Source organism: Aptenodytes patagonicus, chromosome 21 (genome assembly GCF_965638725.1).
Source record: "Aptenodytes patagonicus chromosome 21, bAptPat1.pri.cur, whole genome shotgun sequence".
NCBI lineage: Eukaryota > Metazoa > Chordata > Aves > Sphenisciformes > Spheniscidae > Aptenodytes > Aptenodytes patagonicus.
In genome coordinates, this window is record NC_134969.1 from 1,037,324 (window position 1) to 1,052,847 (window position 15,524).

Sequence of the window (15,524 nt, forward strand, 5' to 3'; positions counted from 1 at the left end):
CTGTTTCTGCAAGTTATAGACAGGCAGAAGCAGGAATCTCTTCCCATCTTTCGAGTTGACGTAAACAAAAATTACACACCCAACCTGCCTTCTCCCCATTAGGCGCTAAACCAAACCAGTCCAGTTTTCCACTGACGTTGATAATCAGGTACTCTTGTTAAACTCAGTGTACCTGAGGCTCATGACACAACACAAGTGTACTCATGACTGAGTACATCGCAATTTATTATTCTGACAGCGCTGTACATGCATGCCTCCCATTATGGCTGCGGCCACTCCTCCCAGTGACAGCCGCCCGAGCAAATCCATGCCCAGACAGGGATCCTTGGCAATCTGTGGCAGACACATTATCCACGAGCTGTTTTGCACAACAGCAGATGGAGGATGCCCTTCCTGGACACCTGCTTTTGCAGCTTCCTACTGCGGATGCTAGATGTGGTGAGGATCAACCTCAGCATTGCTGCCTACGACTGATGAACCAAAGCTGGGGATTTTAACTGGGGAGGTGGGAGAGTGTGTGTAAGAAAGGGGAAGAGCTGCACAGAAACACCAAGAATAAAACTTTCTTAAAGGTAGTAGGATGGAGGGAAGAATTAATCTGCAGTACAGAAAATAATGAGTGAAAGGGAATGTAGATGAGGTGGAAAATAGAACCAGATGTTTCAATTTGTGGCTGCACAGGAGCAGAAAATTCAGAAGAAACCGATATGGCAATTCCCCCCCACACCTCTCCATGTTCTGACACTCAGCTTGTATTCTTAATTATCCTCTAATTCCAGGAGATGATAAATCAGGTTGCAGCTGAGATTTAAACTGGAACCAAGAAGGGGCCTGATGGGAGGTTGGCTTCTATAGGAACTTGGTGAAATGAAGGGTCAGTGGAGAGCAGCAGGACAGGGAAGGCACCCAAAATACTGGTAGGATCTGAAAGGTGGCCAGGGCTGGCAGTCTGATAGCTGTGCGATGGAGACCATGAGATCTGGAGCTCGGTGGATCAGATTTGTCACATATGGTCACATTCTGAGGGGGAAATGATCTGCTTTTGCAACCAAAAATTATTTCCCCACAGCAATTTCTAGAATACAAACTGAAGTGTCTGACAGAAAGTTATGAATCCTGAAAAAAATAAATCTATTCCAGTGGGTGAGGCACAGGACTGCTGCACACCCTCATATCCAGATGATATAAGCATCTGCCTGAGGTTAAACAACTGTATTTGCCCTTAGTTACTGTAAGGCATTTAAAAGTCAACATTATGGCCTGGTTTTCACGATGCCCTTTAACAAAATGTGGAGGTTTGTATTTGCAATTTTTCAGGAAAAAAAACCCAACAAACAAATAACAAAGACCCTGAACTCTGTTGTCGCTGTGATTAATGACTTGGTCCCTGGCTGCACCTGCAGATTAAAACACAGCATCCATCAGCAGTATGCTTGGGGGTGCAAAGTCAGAGGCCAGTGCTTAAGGAAAAGATCAAACCCTCAAAACTTATTAAAGCAAAACAGCTGTAAGAATTCCTTGCTCTCCCACTGAGAATGAAGTCTCGGTTGCTGGCAAGTGCTGATTTTGTTGTGCTTTGCTTAGGGCAGTGTGTTTTAGGACCAGTGCTTTTCCAACTCCCCCATGGGCAGAACAGAGCTTCTTGCTGACTGACACCTTGTCTGGGTGAACCCACAGCGTGGCTATGTCCTACCAGTATAGCCACATTATGCAAAACAGCAACAGCCACGTAATCTCATGCTGTATTTAAACTCTTTTTTATAATCCCTTGTGAGACCAATGAATGTCGTTCCCACATTCATCCCCCACTCTCTATCACAGAGGTGTTGCCTTTCTGCCTCCCCACATTTTTACTACCATTGAACACTTGCAGAAATTGTTCAGGATAAACTCTGATTAAATATGTCCCATCCAACAAATTATTCCCATTAATGAAGCCCCCTCCAGACTGCCATTCTCCACCACATTCATTCATGATCCCCATCGCTCGGCGCCATCACCCAGACAGCCCTTGCTTCCCTCGGGTCAGCTGCCCTGGGTTTTTGCTGAGCAGATCATCTGTGGTACGCTCCTGCCATGTTGTCTAACCCCAAACTACTCAGAGTAGTTACTGAGCATTGAAGTTAATCCCTGAACCGACGTTAATGTTTAGACGTGTAGCAGAGCCAAGAGATGCATTAAAGAAGCGCACTTGCAGAGGCCTCCAAATGCCCCTCTCTTGCTGCCTGCCAAGTGATGCTCGTGGGCTGGCTGCCAGCAGAGCTGAGGACTGCCTGGCTGTGTTTTTTTCAAATTGTATAAAGGGCACTCTCATTCATTTGCAGACTGTGTAGGCTGGTCATAATGTCAAGAAACGCGTCTTAGTTCCTCTTTGATAGCTGTCTGCAAATTGGCATTCTGCATTCAGAGTTAGTCTGTCATCTGCAGCACCCTGTGGGCTTCAGCACTCACAGCAAATCCTCCATGGAAAGGCCCCAGGGAGCTTTGGATACAGGAACTCTGCCTTGTCCCCTCTCCCTTGGTTGCAAGCCTCTTTTTTCATGGTTACAGAGAGCGATTCTGGTTTTCTCCCCACAATTCACTTCCCTCTTTTATGTAGAGAGTGAGCTCTTTGGCAGGAGTTTCCCTCTGCTGTGTGTGGGTGAACCTGCACATATGACCCCTAATTCCACTAACACCTATGAGTCCTGTCTTTCTGCAAGTAGTGACTGATGGCAACAAACAGTACAATCCACCAAATCCATGAGGGCATCATCCTACCTCCCACCTTCTGTTGGCTCTGCCTTCTCACTTCAAACACAGACATGAACCGATGCAGAAAAGACAAACAAAACAAAGCTAAACAAAATGTTTAAACTGATTTCTCTCTTTTAAGGATCTTTATGCATTAGACCTAGAACCATACCGCTACTCTGGAGTGAACCTGACCGGCTTCCGGATCCTCAATGTGGAGAACCCGCACGTGTCCTCCATCATCGAGAAGTGGTCCATGGAGCGGCTGCAGTCAGCGCCCAAGGCAGAACTGGGACTGCTTGATGGCGTGATGATGGTATGAGAAGTTTAAACAAAGCATGGATGAAGTCTGGCAAGCAGACCAGAGCGATAGGGAAGGCAGGAATCTTCGTTAAGGCCTAATATTGCAGTTATTGGCTCTTGCACTAGTAAAAACTCATCCCAGGTATCTTTCCCAAGGTAGCTACTTGCATTCTTTAATAACCATCCCTCAAATGCAGCAAGTTCAGCTGGTGAATCCCCTGCAGCCCACTGCTCTGTTAACACTGTCCTTTTGCAGGCCCAACTGCCAACAGATTTGCCAATTTTGAGTGACTGTGCTCCTTCCCTCCCCTCCCTTCTTGCCAGTAAAAAGCTGCCCCCAGGATCGGCAAAATTCAAAGCTTTCAGTTCCAGAAAGGGCTGAGCACGGTGGGGAAGCGCCCTGGCTATTTGGTGCCGGGAACAATAGAGGGAGTTACAATCAGCTGGATACTGTACCCCTTGTTCAGGCGCAGCAGGATTTCTCCATGCTCGCCTGATGTGCAGCTGCAGCGAGTGCTCGCTGACCTGGAAAGGGATGGGCTATGTGCACCCCAAACCCCGGAGCACGCAGCAAAGGGCATCCTCTCTCTTTGGTTGCCCTCCATAAGTCCTGTTTCAGTTCAGGGCAGGACGATCACCTTGCAAGTCCCTCTGCCCAGCCCTGGGAGCAGTGCTGGGGAGCAGAAACACTCCTGTCCTACCGGACGAACCAAGTAGCCAGGGCCTGTCCCACAGGGGCTTGCAGGGCTCCAGCTGCCATCATCTCCCCATGCAGTCCCCGAGAGCAGCCGAACGCCCAGCTCCCAAGGGCTGGGAGCACAGCACACGGCTCGACTGGGCCAGGCAATTCGCTGAGATTGATGCAGGGAGGAAGAGCCAAAGCTATGCTCAGAGATGGGCTTTGCTGGAGCTTTGATGACTCCTTTTAGGGTCTGATGGCAGCTCTGCTCCGCTGAATTACTGCTCGGAAGGTACAGCACCTGCTCGCCCATCTGTCTTCCCTGTGAGGCTGTCTCTGACCCCCGTAATTGCTGACTGGCTCCCTCCTTCCCTCTCCCTTTAGATCTGCCAGAACCAATCCCAGAAGTGGCAAAGCCTCCCAGACTTTCACCTTGAAATGGCTCCTTGTATCCCTCCTGTTGTTTTTTTTTCTTAGAGGAGAGCCCCACCATTCTCCTTTAGCCTTCTACTTTTCTGCAGCACTGCCCACAATTGCAGCATCGTATTGCCTGCAACAGTGCTGGGTTCGCCCCGCCGCCGCTGGCTCCTCTCCCGTTCTCTGCCTGTTTGCTTCTTCAGAGCGGATCCTGCCTTTTATTTGTGTTTGTCTGGTGTCTATCCCAGTGGGGCCCTGATCTCAGCTGGGCATTACAGTATGTAATTCACCATGAAATTGCTTGGACATACTCTTTTACCCCCTCTCCCCCAGCCCCAAACTTAGAAAACCTGTCCCTGCTGCTGTAAATACAAGCCCATGGGATGCAGGTTGGGTGCCTGCTCTTCATGCTTGGGTGCTGCAGGAAGGGAAGGTCATGGGGATGGCTGCCAATGTTGGAGGATTTTCTCCATGGCCATGTCCTGTTAGATATTTGCCCAGTTATTTGCTGTATTATTTTGTTTTATTGTGTTTTATTACGCTGCTGCTACACTCACATCTGTTTTGTAGCTTTGTGAAGCCAGCAAACAATGTATTTTCACTAGGAGGACTTAACATATCAGAGTGAAAAATAAATACAATTCTCTTGATCAGTGTTTGGAGGTGAGATGGGGCATCTCAAATTGAATCTAAAACCATCACATTCTATGGAAGAAAAAAAAAAAAATGTTCTCCCTAATTCAAATCACCGAAATGTGGAAAGATGTTACAAATCTGTGAGGTCCTGATTTCGGTGACAGTTTGGGTCATTCTGGAAAATTCCATGCCCATGGACAAGCCATTAAACTTCTCTGTTTCTTATTTCCCCATGTGTAAAATAGTGTGGATAATATGTTCTTATATAGGGGTTTTTTTTTTACATTCAGACAAAACAGAGTAAATAAGAAAATTCTGTTACTATCTGCTACATTTAGAAATAGCTAGCTTCTTTGTTTGACAATACAGTAGTAAATGTGCTAGAAATAACCAGAATAGATGCACATAGACAAATGACATTTTCACAATCTCTGATTTTAAGACAGAACTATGATCTTTTAGTCTAAAGAGCCACATAACAGAAAAACACACTCATCAGGCTTTGTTATGTCCAGAGCTACGTGTTTTGAGGATGTGTTTTGCATGAGAGGTCAGCCTAGAGGTTTATACAAGTCTTGTGTTAAAGCATATGCATTTACAGCAATCTCTTGCGATCCCAGTGAATCTCTTGAGAGCCCAGCCCTGCCCTCGGAGTGCTGTTTGCAGGGTTAGACACCCAGGAGGTGGGATGGTCAGCAGTGGACTGCGACAGAGAAACCCTTGCGCCCAATGGGTGTTGGGCAGGGGGTAACTCAGAGGGGCTTCTTGCAGCTTCTCCTGCAGCACGTTACAGATCCCCCACTGCTTTGCTGTCTGAATGCTCCCTTGCTCTGGAACCACTATCAACACAAATGCTGTTCCCCTTTACTTTAGACAGATGCTGCCCTGTTGTACGACGCGGTGCATGTGGTCTCTGTCTGCTACCAGCGCGCCCCTCAGATGACCGTGAACTCCCTGCAGTGCCATCGGCACAAAGCCTGGAGGTTTGGTGGCCGCTTCATGAATTTTATAAAAGAGGTAAAAGCATGATTTGCAACCATAATTGCTTCCCGCTAATGCAAAAATTCCCCAGCAGGAGCAGCGCAGCCGCTCAGCACGCAGGTACGGAGGCACGTGGCAAAGAGGCTTGGCAGGTATAGGGTTATAAAAAATCCCCCCGCCTGGTCAGGTACATCTGGATGGAAGCACAGATATACATCAGGCTGCTGAGTGCACCCAGAAAGCAAAAATCCTGTCTTTGCCTTCAAAAATAACATCCGTGCAGCCACGCCAAAACATCCAAAACAAGCTGAAATCTCCTATGCTGTCACTGAGACTTGCCCTGCCCTCCTCTTGCGTCAAGAGCAGCTGGACCACTCTCTCTGAGGCCATTTCTTAGCAGAGCAATAGCCATTTGCCTTTTACAGGAACATTTGCTTGGGATCCACAAAGGGCATTCAGTGCAGCTAAATCCCAGTGGCAAAGTTGGCAGCGCTGTGCGTCTCTGCCCGTGTGCTGATGAACGGCTTTGGCAGAGCAGTGGATTTAGCAAGTAGGGAGCCAGAGGAGCGAGGAAGCAGATTCAGGCAGCTTCGTTCCCTCTCTGTTTTCAGTCATTATGATTTCTCTCTGTTCAGCCCACATAATTGTTTGTTTGCATCTGGCTTAGGCACACAAGCAGACTCAAACCACGGGTGTTTCTGAGCAGTGGACTCACCAAGTGAGTGCAGCACAGGGAAGTTGCAGTGAGAGGTGGCCAGCCCTCCCAAAAGAGCCCCCGAGCACGCACCCCTGCACTCACACCCCGGGTTTTGCTCTGTCTGCAAAAAGGATGCAAAAAAAAGAAGGCAGAGCTGCAGGGAGATACTGCAGACCCTACCAGATACGTCTTTGTGATAAAACCCCCTTATTTACCCTAAGGCCTTTTTAAACTTCTACGCCTGTGGCTCTTCACATGGCAAGTTATGAAACTGGCTGCAGTATAGGGTACATGATTGGGCCACATTTAAAAGGCTGGGTATAAAATCCCCTTAAGCTTTTAAACAGAAGAGCAGAAGTACGTTGTTAATCATTACTATAATTTGTGCTTGCAGTATCACCTACAGACCCCAGCAGACACTGAACACAGGCACATAAGCGCAGTGAGAGCACGCCCACCCCAGGTGCTCCCTGAGCTGCACGGAGTGCACAGACGTAGGGGAGGAGAAAAGAAGAATGATTCCCATTGCAGAGAGAGAATGAACTTTTTTCTTAATAGGCACTGAAGATGGTATCTCTCCTCTCTCTGCCTCTCTCTCTCTCTTCTTTTTCATGTTTTGTTCCCTTCTGCAGAAAGCCACTCCAGCTGCCTGCCAAAAGAGAGTGTAAATAATTTGTTTGGTTGGCTCCTTTTGCAAATTACCCTGAGCCTCACACTCCAGCGCCTGCCTGTTGTTTCCCTTTCTGGCACTGTGTCAGCTCGTTGCAGGGACAAGCTTCCTCCCCATTGCAATCACAACACACAGTGATTGCTCTCTCTAAACTCCTGTAAAGACAAAGCGGCACACAGAGGAATGCCTCACTGTAGAGACCCGCTCCCTCGGCTCCCCACAGATACCAGCACTGCTCGCTCTTTGTGGATGCACTGGCCGTGGCCCCGACTGCGCTGATCGCTGCAGAGTTGTCACTCCTGGGGTGAAGCCCTGCTTGTTCATACTTGCCGAGGTGCAAAGGGGCTGGGACGGTGGCCCTGCCAGGCCCGGGGAGGCCACCCCTTATCCCATGTGCTGTCAGGGCTCCCCGGGAAGCAGGGGGACAGGGCCAAGCGCAGGGGCAGGAGACGAGGGGACAGGCTCCTCTGCAGCCGCCGCCTGCCCTGAGGTCAGGACGGCAGTGCTTGGAGTTTGCATGCAGAGACAGGGCCGACACCAGCAGGATCAGAGCCCGTCGGGGGCCGTGGCGATGCTATGCACACCCAGCCCAGCCCTGGGAGCCGTGCAGGGCCATGCACCAGGAGGTGCAGGGCTCAGCACACAGCTGTGTTTGCTCCAGTTGGGTACGTTAAACACTCGGTGTTTTCCCAGGCTCCCGGGGGGCTCCACAGGCTGCGCGTCCCACAGGCAAACCACCTGCACGCCAAAATGAGCAAACTGAGCACAGCCTTCTCCAAAACTCAAGGGTGGCAAGGCTGGGAGGAGGCTGTCATTACTCAGGAATTAATGAGGATGAGCCAGAGGAGCATATTTACTGAGAAATATGCCAGTCATTCCCCCCTGAGAATACATTATGCCACCTTCATCACACTGGGATATTTCAAGCTCCCCCGCCCATAAAGGAAACACATTCATCAGCGAGGAGTGCGCACTGAACTGCTCAGGGGAAGGAGCCCAAGTCCCAGCTCTCCACTGCTGAGATGCGATTTGCAAAGCAGTAAACCATGTCAGCAGCCCAGCACTCTTATGGGAGCATCCTCCTCGGGACAGATGCTTATAGAACAGCCTAGCACTGTCCCTGGGCAGAGCAGGCATCATATACCACGCTGTCCCTTAGCACCTGCTCTGCTAACACAGCTAGCACCTGGTATTTGGGGCTCTCTCACCTCCTAAATCAGAGAGATTAATTCTGGTGGTGCTGCAAAGTGTACAGTGGAAGAGAAATAGCGTCATAGCGTAATTTTGGTTGAAACTAATCTGGACATCTTTACCCCAAGCTCCGGCTCAGAGCAGGACTAGCTCCCAAGTCAGACCAGGCTGTGCAGGACCTCGTCCAGTCAAGCGTTGAAAATCTCCAGGAACGGAGCTTCCCCAGCCCCCATGGGCACCTGCCCCATGCTTATACTGCCAAAAACTGAACCAACTACTGACAACAACACGCTCCCACCAGATTCCCATGCCTGTTTCAAAACAACAGATCCTGCTAGCATGGACAAGCTCTTGGCCTCTTCCGCCCCACTTTCCATCTGAAAGGAGGGAGGGAAGTGTCCAGGATGTTTTAGCTTCCACACACCTTGGAAGCATCAGCAGGTTCGTGCAAAAAAGCATTATTTATGAGCTTGACTGGAGTTGTCCCAAACTCAGACTACCTGCAGCCCGGCATTTATCAGTACTACAAGGATAAATGCAGCACACAAGGATGCCATGATAAATGCAAGCAGTTTTCTACTGAGTCATCATGTCCTGCAACAGCTGGTGAACACAAAAGGCATGAACAAAAATTGTAGCAAGGATGGCAAGAGAGTTAAGAAAATCTCCAGCTCCGTCTGCAGTCTGAACAGTGACAGAGGTGACTTAATTAATCATGCTCTTTGGGAAGAAAGAATCAGTATAAGGAATAATTAAAAGAACGTAGAGTGGAGGGCAAAAGATTTTTTATGATACCAAGTAACAACCCTGCTACTTTTTCTCCCTTCCACAGGCCCAATGGGAAGGATTAACAGGACGGATTGTCTTTAATAAAACTAGTGGTTTACGGACAGATTTTGATTTGGATATCATCAGCCTCAAAGAAGATGGTCTCGAAAAGGTAGGCAGGGTTTGTCTTATCTGCATGTGGTTTAGTCTAACTCTGATATTCAGGCAACAGAGAAAATGGTTGGTGGCTGTACTGTTTCCATGTTTTCTGTTCTTATATGAAAGGATATTTACTTTGTGGGATTTCTCAGATCCTTTTCCATGCCTCATCCATGACTCACTAGCCCCGAAGCCACGTGCATGGGATTACAGTTACTAGCTGCAGAAGTGCTTGTGGCACTTTCCTGGGATAGTGGAAGCAGAAGAAACTTTCTGAGCGGCCATTAACCTCTCCTTGCCCAGGCCAGAGGTGGAAGGAATGGAGCCTGTCCCACCCCCCCATCTTGCTGGGCTTGCTTACAAAACGTTGATTTTTCCCTGAGGAGGCAACAGCTCTTGAAAGCATCATCTCAGTGTGATTTCCCACAATGAAAATTGCCTGAAAAAGGTTTGGAAATGGCACCAGCTAATTACAGCCTAGATTTTGCAGGAGGATGTAGTGTGTATTTTTGTTTCTTTCTTCTCTGTGTTATCTAAGGGACAATAAGAAAAAAAGCAAAGTGTGTTTGTGCCTGGCTGGCTGGAGGGGTCTCGTTTGGTGGCCGTGCCCAGCCACCCAGAGGAGACACGGCACAAAGGCTGCAGCCTCAGATCCTCCTAATTAGTCCAAATCTCCTCTGGACACAGAAATATGATGCTGATGTGTAAATCTGATTCTCAGGTGTTCATGAGGATTTCATTTCCTTTTCTTCCATTACCTTTAAAAAAAAAAAAAAGGGCAATATGCAAAGCATTACAGCTCCTAGAACACAGGTTTCAGGGTTTCAAGGTGAGATCAGTTCGTTTAAGACAAAAGAGAGCAGCAAGTGGCCTGAAGTGAAGAAAGCACTGCACAGCAGACAGCTGATACCAGCAGCAAGCAATGCCCAGGGGCTGTGCTCTAATAATGGCATGCGAGGCCGATTAGGGCTCCCAGAGCCTGACCTCTTTTGTCAGTAATTCCGAGTCCCCGTTCTGCTAAAGGTGTCCTGCACATTGACAAGACAAAGTTGGCGACTGGGCAGCAAATCCCTTTCTAGAGCAGAGTCTGCTTTGCGACACGCACAAGGTGCCTACTGGCAGCTAGGGATGAGTGCCGAGTCCTGTAACCTTTGGGCATGGAGACAGGTTATGCTACCGCAGGAAATGCCAGCCGGGAGCAGAGAGAGAGAGTTTTCAATTAACCATGCAGCAAGCGGCCCAACATGCACAGATGACTTTTCCAGTTAAGGCTGGGGAATTAATCAAACAGTGCAGGTAGGCAGCCCCCGGAGGCAGGAGGCAGCAGTTTGATCAAACCCCCGTTTCAAGGGGACAGATCCTGTGCGGTGAAGCTCCCTGGGACCAAACAGCTTGACTTCCCCATCCCCCTTTTTTACAGTTTGTTTTTTCTTCGCTTTGAAATAAATTCTTGCCACACTTTCACACCACAGCAGTAGTTCTTTGCTTCACGTAAAAAATCTCAAGGTCACCACAGCACTCTCCTAGTGGGTATTTTTTGGTGTCAAATACAGAATAAAGAAAACATTTCAAATAAACCCAATGACCTTCAGTCTCAGCTGCGATCAGCTGAGCCTGTGCAGGAAGGAGGCAGGAGAGGAGCAGGGGAAGACGCTACCCTCTCACAAGAACTGAGCAGGAGATGATCTTTGTAGCCTGACTTCTTTTTTTACAAAGTATTTTGTTTATAGAGTCTAAACCAAAAAAACCAACACGTCTTTTTGGAGTACAGTGGCACTGACGGACTGCTGGAGAGCTGTGTTGGTAGAATAATAGAAAAATGTGCAAGTATTTGAATACCATGAGAATCTAAATGTTTCAGTACAACCACAATATCTATCTGTCAAACTAATACTCCTCAGGTGTACTGGAGAATAGCTAGCACCAGCTGTATTTATTACTATTGTGTGTCACATAAAGCCCATAGGAAGCCGCCAAACCTTGATGCATACTCTGTACAGCCGTTCAACTTCTGTCTCCAACAATTCAGCGATTTCACAGTTCCCACTATTATTTTTGTCGAAAGCTTCTTGTCAACTCTAGAGGGGTTTTAAAGTATTGATGTCCAATCTCTGTTGAAGCTAGCTTTCTGTCAATAGTTAATCTGAAATAACAAAACGCCAAACTACAAACAAATCCCATACGGATTGTGCATTATGTATAATAGCTTATGTTTGTTGAGCTTTAGGATTGAACTCCTGATCCTTATACCTCCTGGATGTTCCAGGGATTACAGAAGTATTAACTAAACCTAATTACATGTAGTTTGACTATCTGACTTGCACAGTTCTCTTAATGCACTTTTTTCCTTTTTCTTTCCTTTTTTAATATTTTAAACTGATTAATTCAGTCTTAAGTGCCATGTATTTAATTTTCTTAAAGAAAACTTAGAAAGGCATAGCTAACTGAGTCTGCAGCGCTGCTAGCAGGGGCCTCTTAGACTTGCTTCTCTTTTCCCATGCACAGTAATAATCTTTTGACATTGCAGCTGTTGTGTGATCGAAGGGAGATATGGGAGATTGGTTAGGTTTTACCTGAAATATTTAAGAGCCTTTCACAAAGTTCATGGAAACTCTTCCAGAATTTATGATATTTTTTTGCCAGGCAGCATTGCTCATTACAAAGTCTCTTTTTGGGGATGCAGTAAAACCAAGTTCTCTCTTTGGACTGCTGAAGAGGTTGAAGAATCTTAAAAATAGCAATAAATAAAATATCGGAAGTTCCTGGTTCCCCAGTGGGTTTGAGCTGTCTGCCTTTGGTTTCTCTCTGAGTCCCATCTCACAGTTTGACCCTACAGACGGATCATTCTGTTCCCATTTCCATGAGGGGTTTTGTTTTTTCTCACTGTCAGGCTGGCTATATGGCCGCCCTGCTCTGTTTCTTGGCAGCAATCCCATATTCCTCCAGCTTTCCTGACATTTTATCTCACCGTCACAGTCCTTTAGTCAGTCCTGCCTTCAAAGTTTGTTCTAAAGCCTCCCCTGCACTGCAGAGATCAGGTTAACAGGCTTAGAGTTGCGCAGATGACTTCTCTTAAATAGAGACATGTTTTGCTATTTCTGGGTCAATAGACTTCTTCAAAGTCTAATAATTTATTCGAATTGACAGCCTAAGAAAAACAGAGCATCTCAAATTGATGAGGAACGTAGCTGTGTGTGCCTGTGCTCATGCCCGAGCAAGTCTGCTGCCATTCCCTCCTTCAGGTTTGCTACCAGGACCAAGACCTCCCATTGCAGTGGACTTCCCTGAAGGGGTGACCAGGGCCCTTCCAAGGGGACCTGTTAGAAACGTCTGTCTAGTTTGCCACAGCGCATGTAGGAATGGTCCCTGCCACGGATTTGCAGAGCTGGTCAAGTCGTTTTTAATTTTCCCTACCAAAGCAAATTGGTGGGGAAATAAAAAAGAAAGAAAACGGCCTCATATTTGTATTTGTTTTCTTTTGTTCTGCTTTATCCTTGTCCAGACTTGACTCTTCAGCATGGTTTGATTGTTTTCTATACACAGCACCTTTGCAAATTGTTCATTCAGCCCCTAAATTCCAGTCATTGTGGTCTTTTATGCACCTGCATCAGAGGGCAGCGTAAGCGTTGTGTATTATACATGCGCAGCTGGAGTGACCTGGAACTGAAGGGTTAATGCAAATCTTCTATTTGGGTGATACAAGATCGCAATTTCAGCTTTGCTTCTGTTTACTGTAGGTGAAACAAGCAAGCTCCTTTTTCCAGGCCAGTAAGATGCTGAGAGCAAGTGAGGAACATAAGCCGGGTGTTCATGCATTCGTTTGCTTCCTTCATTTCAGGTTGGAGCGTGGAGCCCTTCTGATGGCTTGAACATCACAGAAATTTCCAAAGGACGAGGGCCTAATGTCACAGACTCGCTGAGCAACAGATCTCTAATTGTCACCACGGTCCTGGTAGGAGATTGCAAGCCTGTTTTCCTCCTCCACCCACAAATCTCAGGGATATCTGATATCTCTGAAAACTCACAGCATCCCAGTACAGATCTGCTAGTCCCTCTGGAAAGCCAAGCAAGGGCACAGAGAGCCCCGGCATGCGGGCTGGGCTCAGCAGGGCACCGTGATGCCCATGCGCCTGCACCGAGGTGACCTGCAGCATCCTCCGATGCCACCGCTCCCAAGCAGGCTACCAGCCAACACGTGGTGGATGGTGAGGCTGGCACAGGCTAGCTGGGACCACGCGTGTTCCCCGTGCGCAGGAGGCTGCTGCTCATCCTGGCTGAGCTCCTCTGCTTCAGCCGCCCAGCCAGGTCCCCTGTCCCCCCTTGCTCCCTGCATGCTGGAGGGCATGGGAGGTTTGTGCGTGCTGAGCTCCAGGAAAGCTCTAAGTCGCCCATTTACCACCAGCGCCTGGGCAGGCAGCGGCAGGCACTGTCAGATGGCCAGCACTGCCTGCCTTAGATAGGAGTGTTCTTGTTACAGAAGAAAATACTAAAAACAACCAGAGACCCTGACTTAGCTATGACAATCGTGTTTCCTTCCTCCTCTTAAGTACATATTTGATAAACTAGCTAAGAGTAATGCCGTTATCCAGCAAACCACGCTTGCTTAACAGGTCTCCTCCGCTTCCAACTGTCGTGCTGCATTTTGTTCTCACATTCGCTATTGGATTTGATGGCAGGCATCAGATCAGAATGAATTTTTATTTACTATCTAATGAATTATGACTAGTGGCATTGGTTTCTATATGTCTGTATCACACAGTGCAGGCTCATGGCATGTCACCAGGAAGCAACAAAAAATATCAGCCCTTTGACAGCCTACCCACAATTGGGCCTGAATTATGGTTTTGCCTATAGAAATTTTCTAGCCCTTTTATGTTCCATATTTTCAGGGAGCATAAAGGTACAGATGGTAAAGAGCCAGCTGGGGATGCATTCCCCAGTCCGGAGCAGTGTGACCACTCGTGATGTCCTTGCCTTCCCAAAATGATATGACCTGACAGAGTGGGGTTTTGTATTATAGAAGGAATGGGACCAAGAAAGTGTCCAAAGGAGAAAAGAAAAATTAAACACTTGGTCCAGGGCAGAAGAAGGGCTGGAACTAAAGGTATTGTATCACTCCACAAGAGGTTAGCAGAATAGAAGCAGGCAGAATATGAGCCAAAGACAGACGCTGCTGCAGCTTTCCTTGCAAATTAGCCACCCCTTCTAAGGAACTTCCCATTCATCACACAATATTTGTTCCAATGAAACATTTTCATTAAACTCCCTCTCTCAAAGAGTCAGGTACAGGCTTAGCTCATTAACTATGCACAATAACATGCTGCTTTCATGTCTCAGCATACAGGGGAGACTGGAAAAGTTCCTTCCGTTCCCAATCCAAAAGTTTTCTATCGTGCCAGTCCCATGAAACCGCGATGGGTCGTGCTTATGGGGGAGTCTGCACGGGGCAGTGTTCCTGTGCCATGCGCTTTAGCAGAATCAGCGGAGCAATGGTTCCCCACTGGATACGGTTATTGAAATGAATCATCACATCAGGAGAAAGGAATTGCCACATCAGGAGTTACTGCAGAAGGAGTAGAGAAATGACAGTGCAAAAGACACTTTAACAATTCAACTTGCATCAGATTGTTAGACTGCTTCTGTTGAGACCTTTGCAGCAGCGTGTGTGCACTCAGGCATGATACACGCACGTTTGTTTTTTTTTTTTTCTTTTGCGTTTAAGCATTCTTGGTGTGTTCAGAAAGCAGAAATTTAGGTACTGTTTTTCTAACAGGCCAAATGGAGAGACCTGCCGTGCCAGGTTTGGTTCATTTTAGCAAGGTAACCTAAAGTGCTGCCAGTACCTGTACATGGGAGATGCAAATTTTTAGGGCAACATGAATAACACATCACATAAGTCACTCCCAGGTGGAGGCTCAGGATCAGCTCTAAGGGAATTGTTCAACCCGTACCGCGGCTGGATAAAACTCACCAGAAGTTATATAATGACTCCTCTTTCCCCCCACTCTCTTTAATTAGAACTGAGTGCAGCACCTTGGGGAAAATTCCTGGGGTGGGAGGGCTGGTAGCACTGGGGAAAAGGCTGGAGGGACGGCAGCAGAGCTACCTGCACTGAGAGCTGGAGGAGCACCTGACCGCGGGGTGAAGCCAAGGGACAGCAGATAAGTTCAGGACTGGAATATCGGTGAAAGCTGTATGAACAGGACTGAGGGAAACCAGAAAACATGCATCTTGTCAGGGGTAAGACGCATGGCCAGAGTTGTGGAAACGTCTGGGTCTAGGGTGCGATA

At 47.6% G+C, this 15,524-nt stretch overlaps 1 protein-coding gene across 1 annotated transcript in view; it reads left to right on the forward strand.

Annotated features, from left to right (window-relative positions):
• The window catches only part of GRIK3 (glutamate ionotropic receptor kainate type subunit 3), a 120,845-nt gene that overhangs the window by 75,643 nt on the left and 29,678 nt on the right, over positions 1-15,524 (forward strand). Inside the window, exons 6-9 of the mRNA XM_076357268.1 lie at positions 2,876-3,049; positions 5,642-5,785; positions 9,140-9,247; positions 13,073-13,186. Coding sequence (XP_076213383.1) covers positions 2,876-3,049; positions 5,642-5,785; positions 9,140-9,247; positions 13,073-13,186 — 540 coding nt within the window. The remainder of the gene's footprint in view (positions 1-2,875; positions 3,050-5,641; positions 5,786-9,139; positions 9,248-13,072; positions 13,187-15,524) is intronic.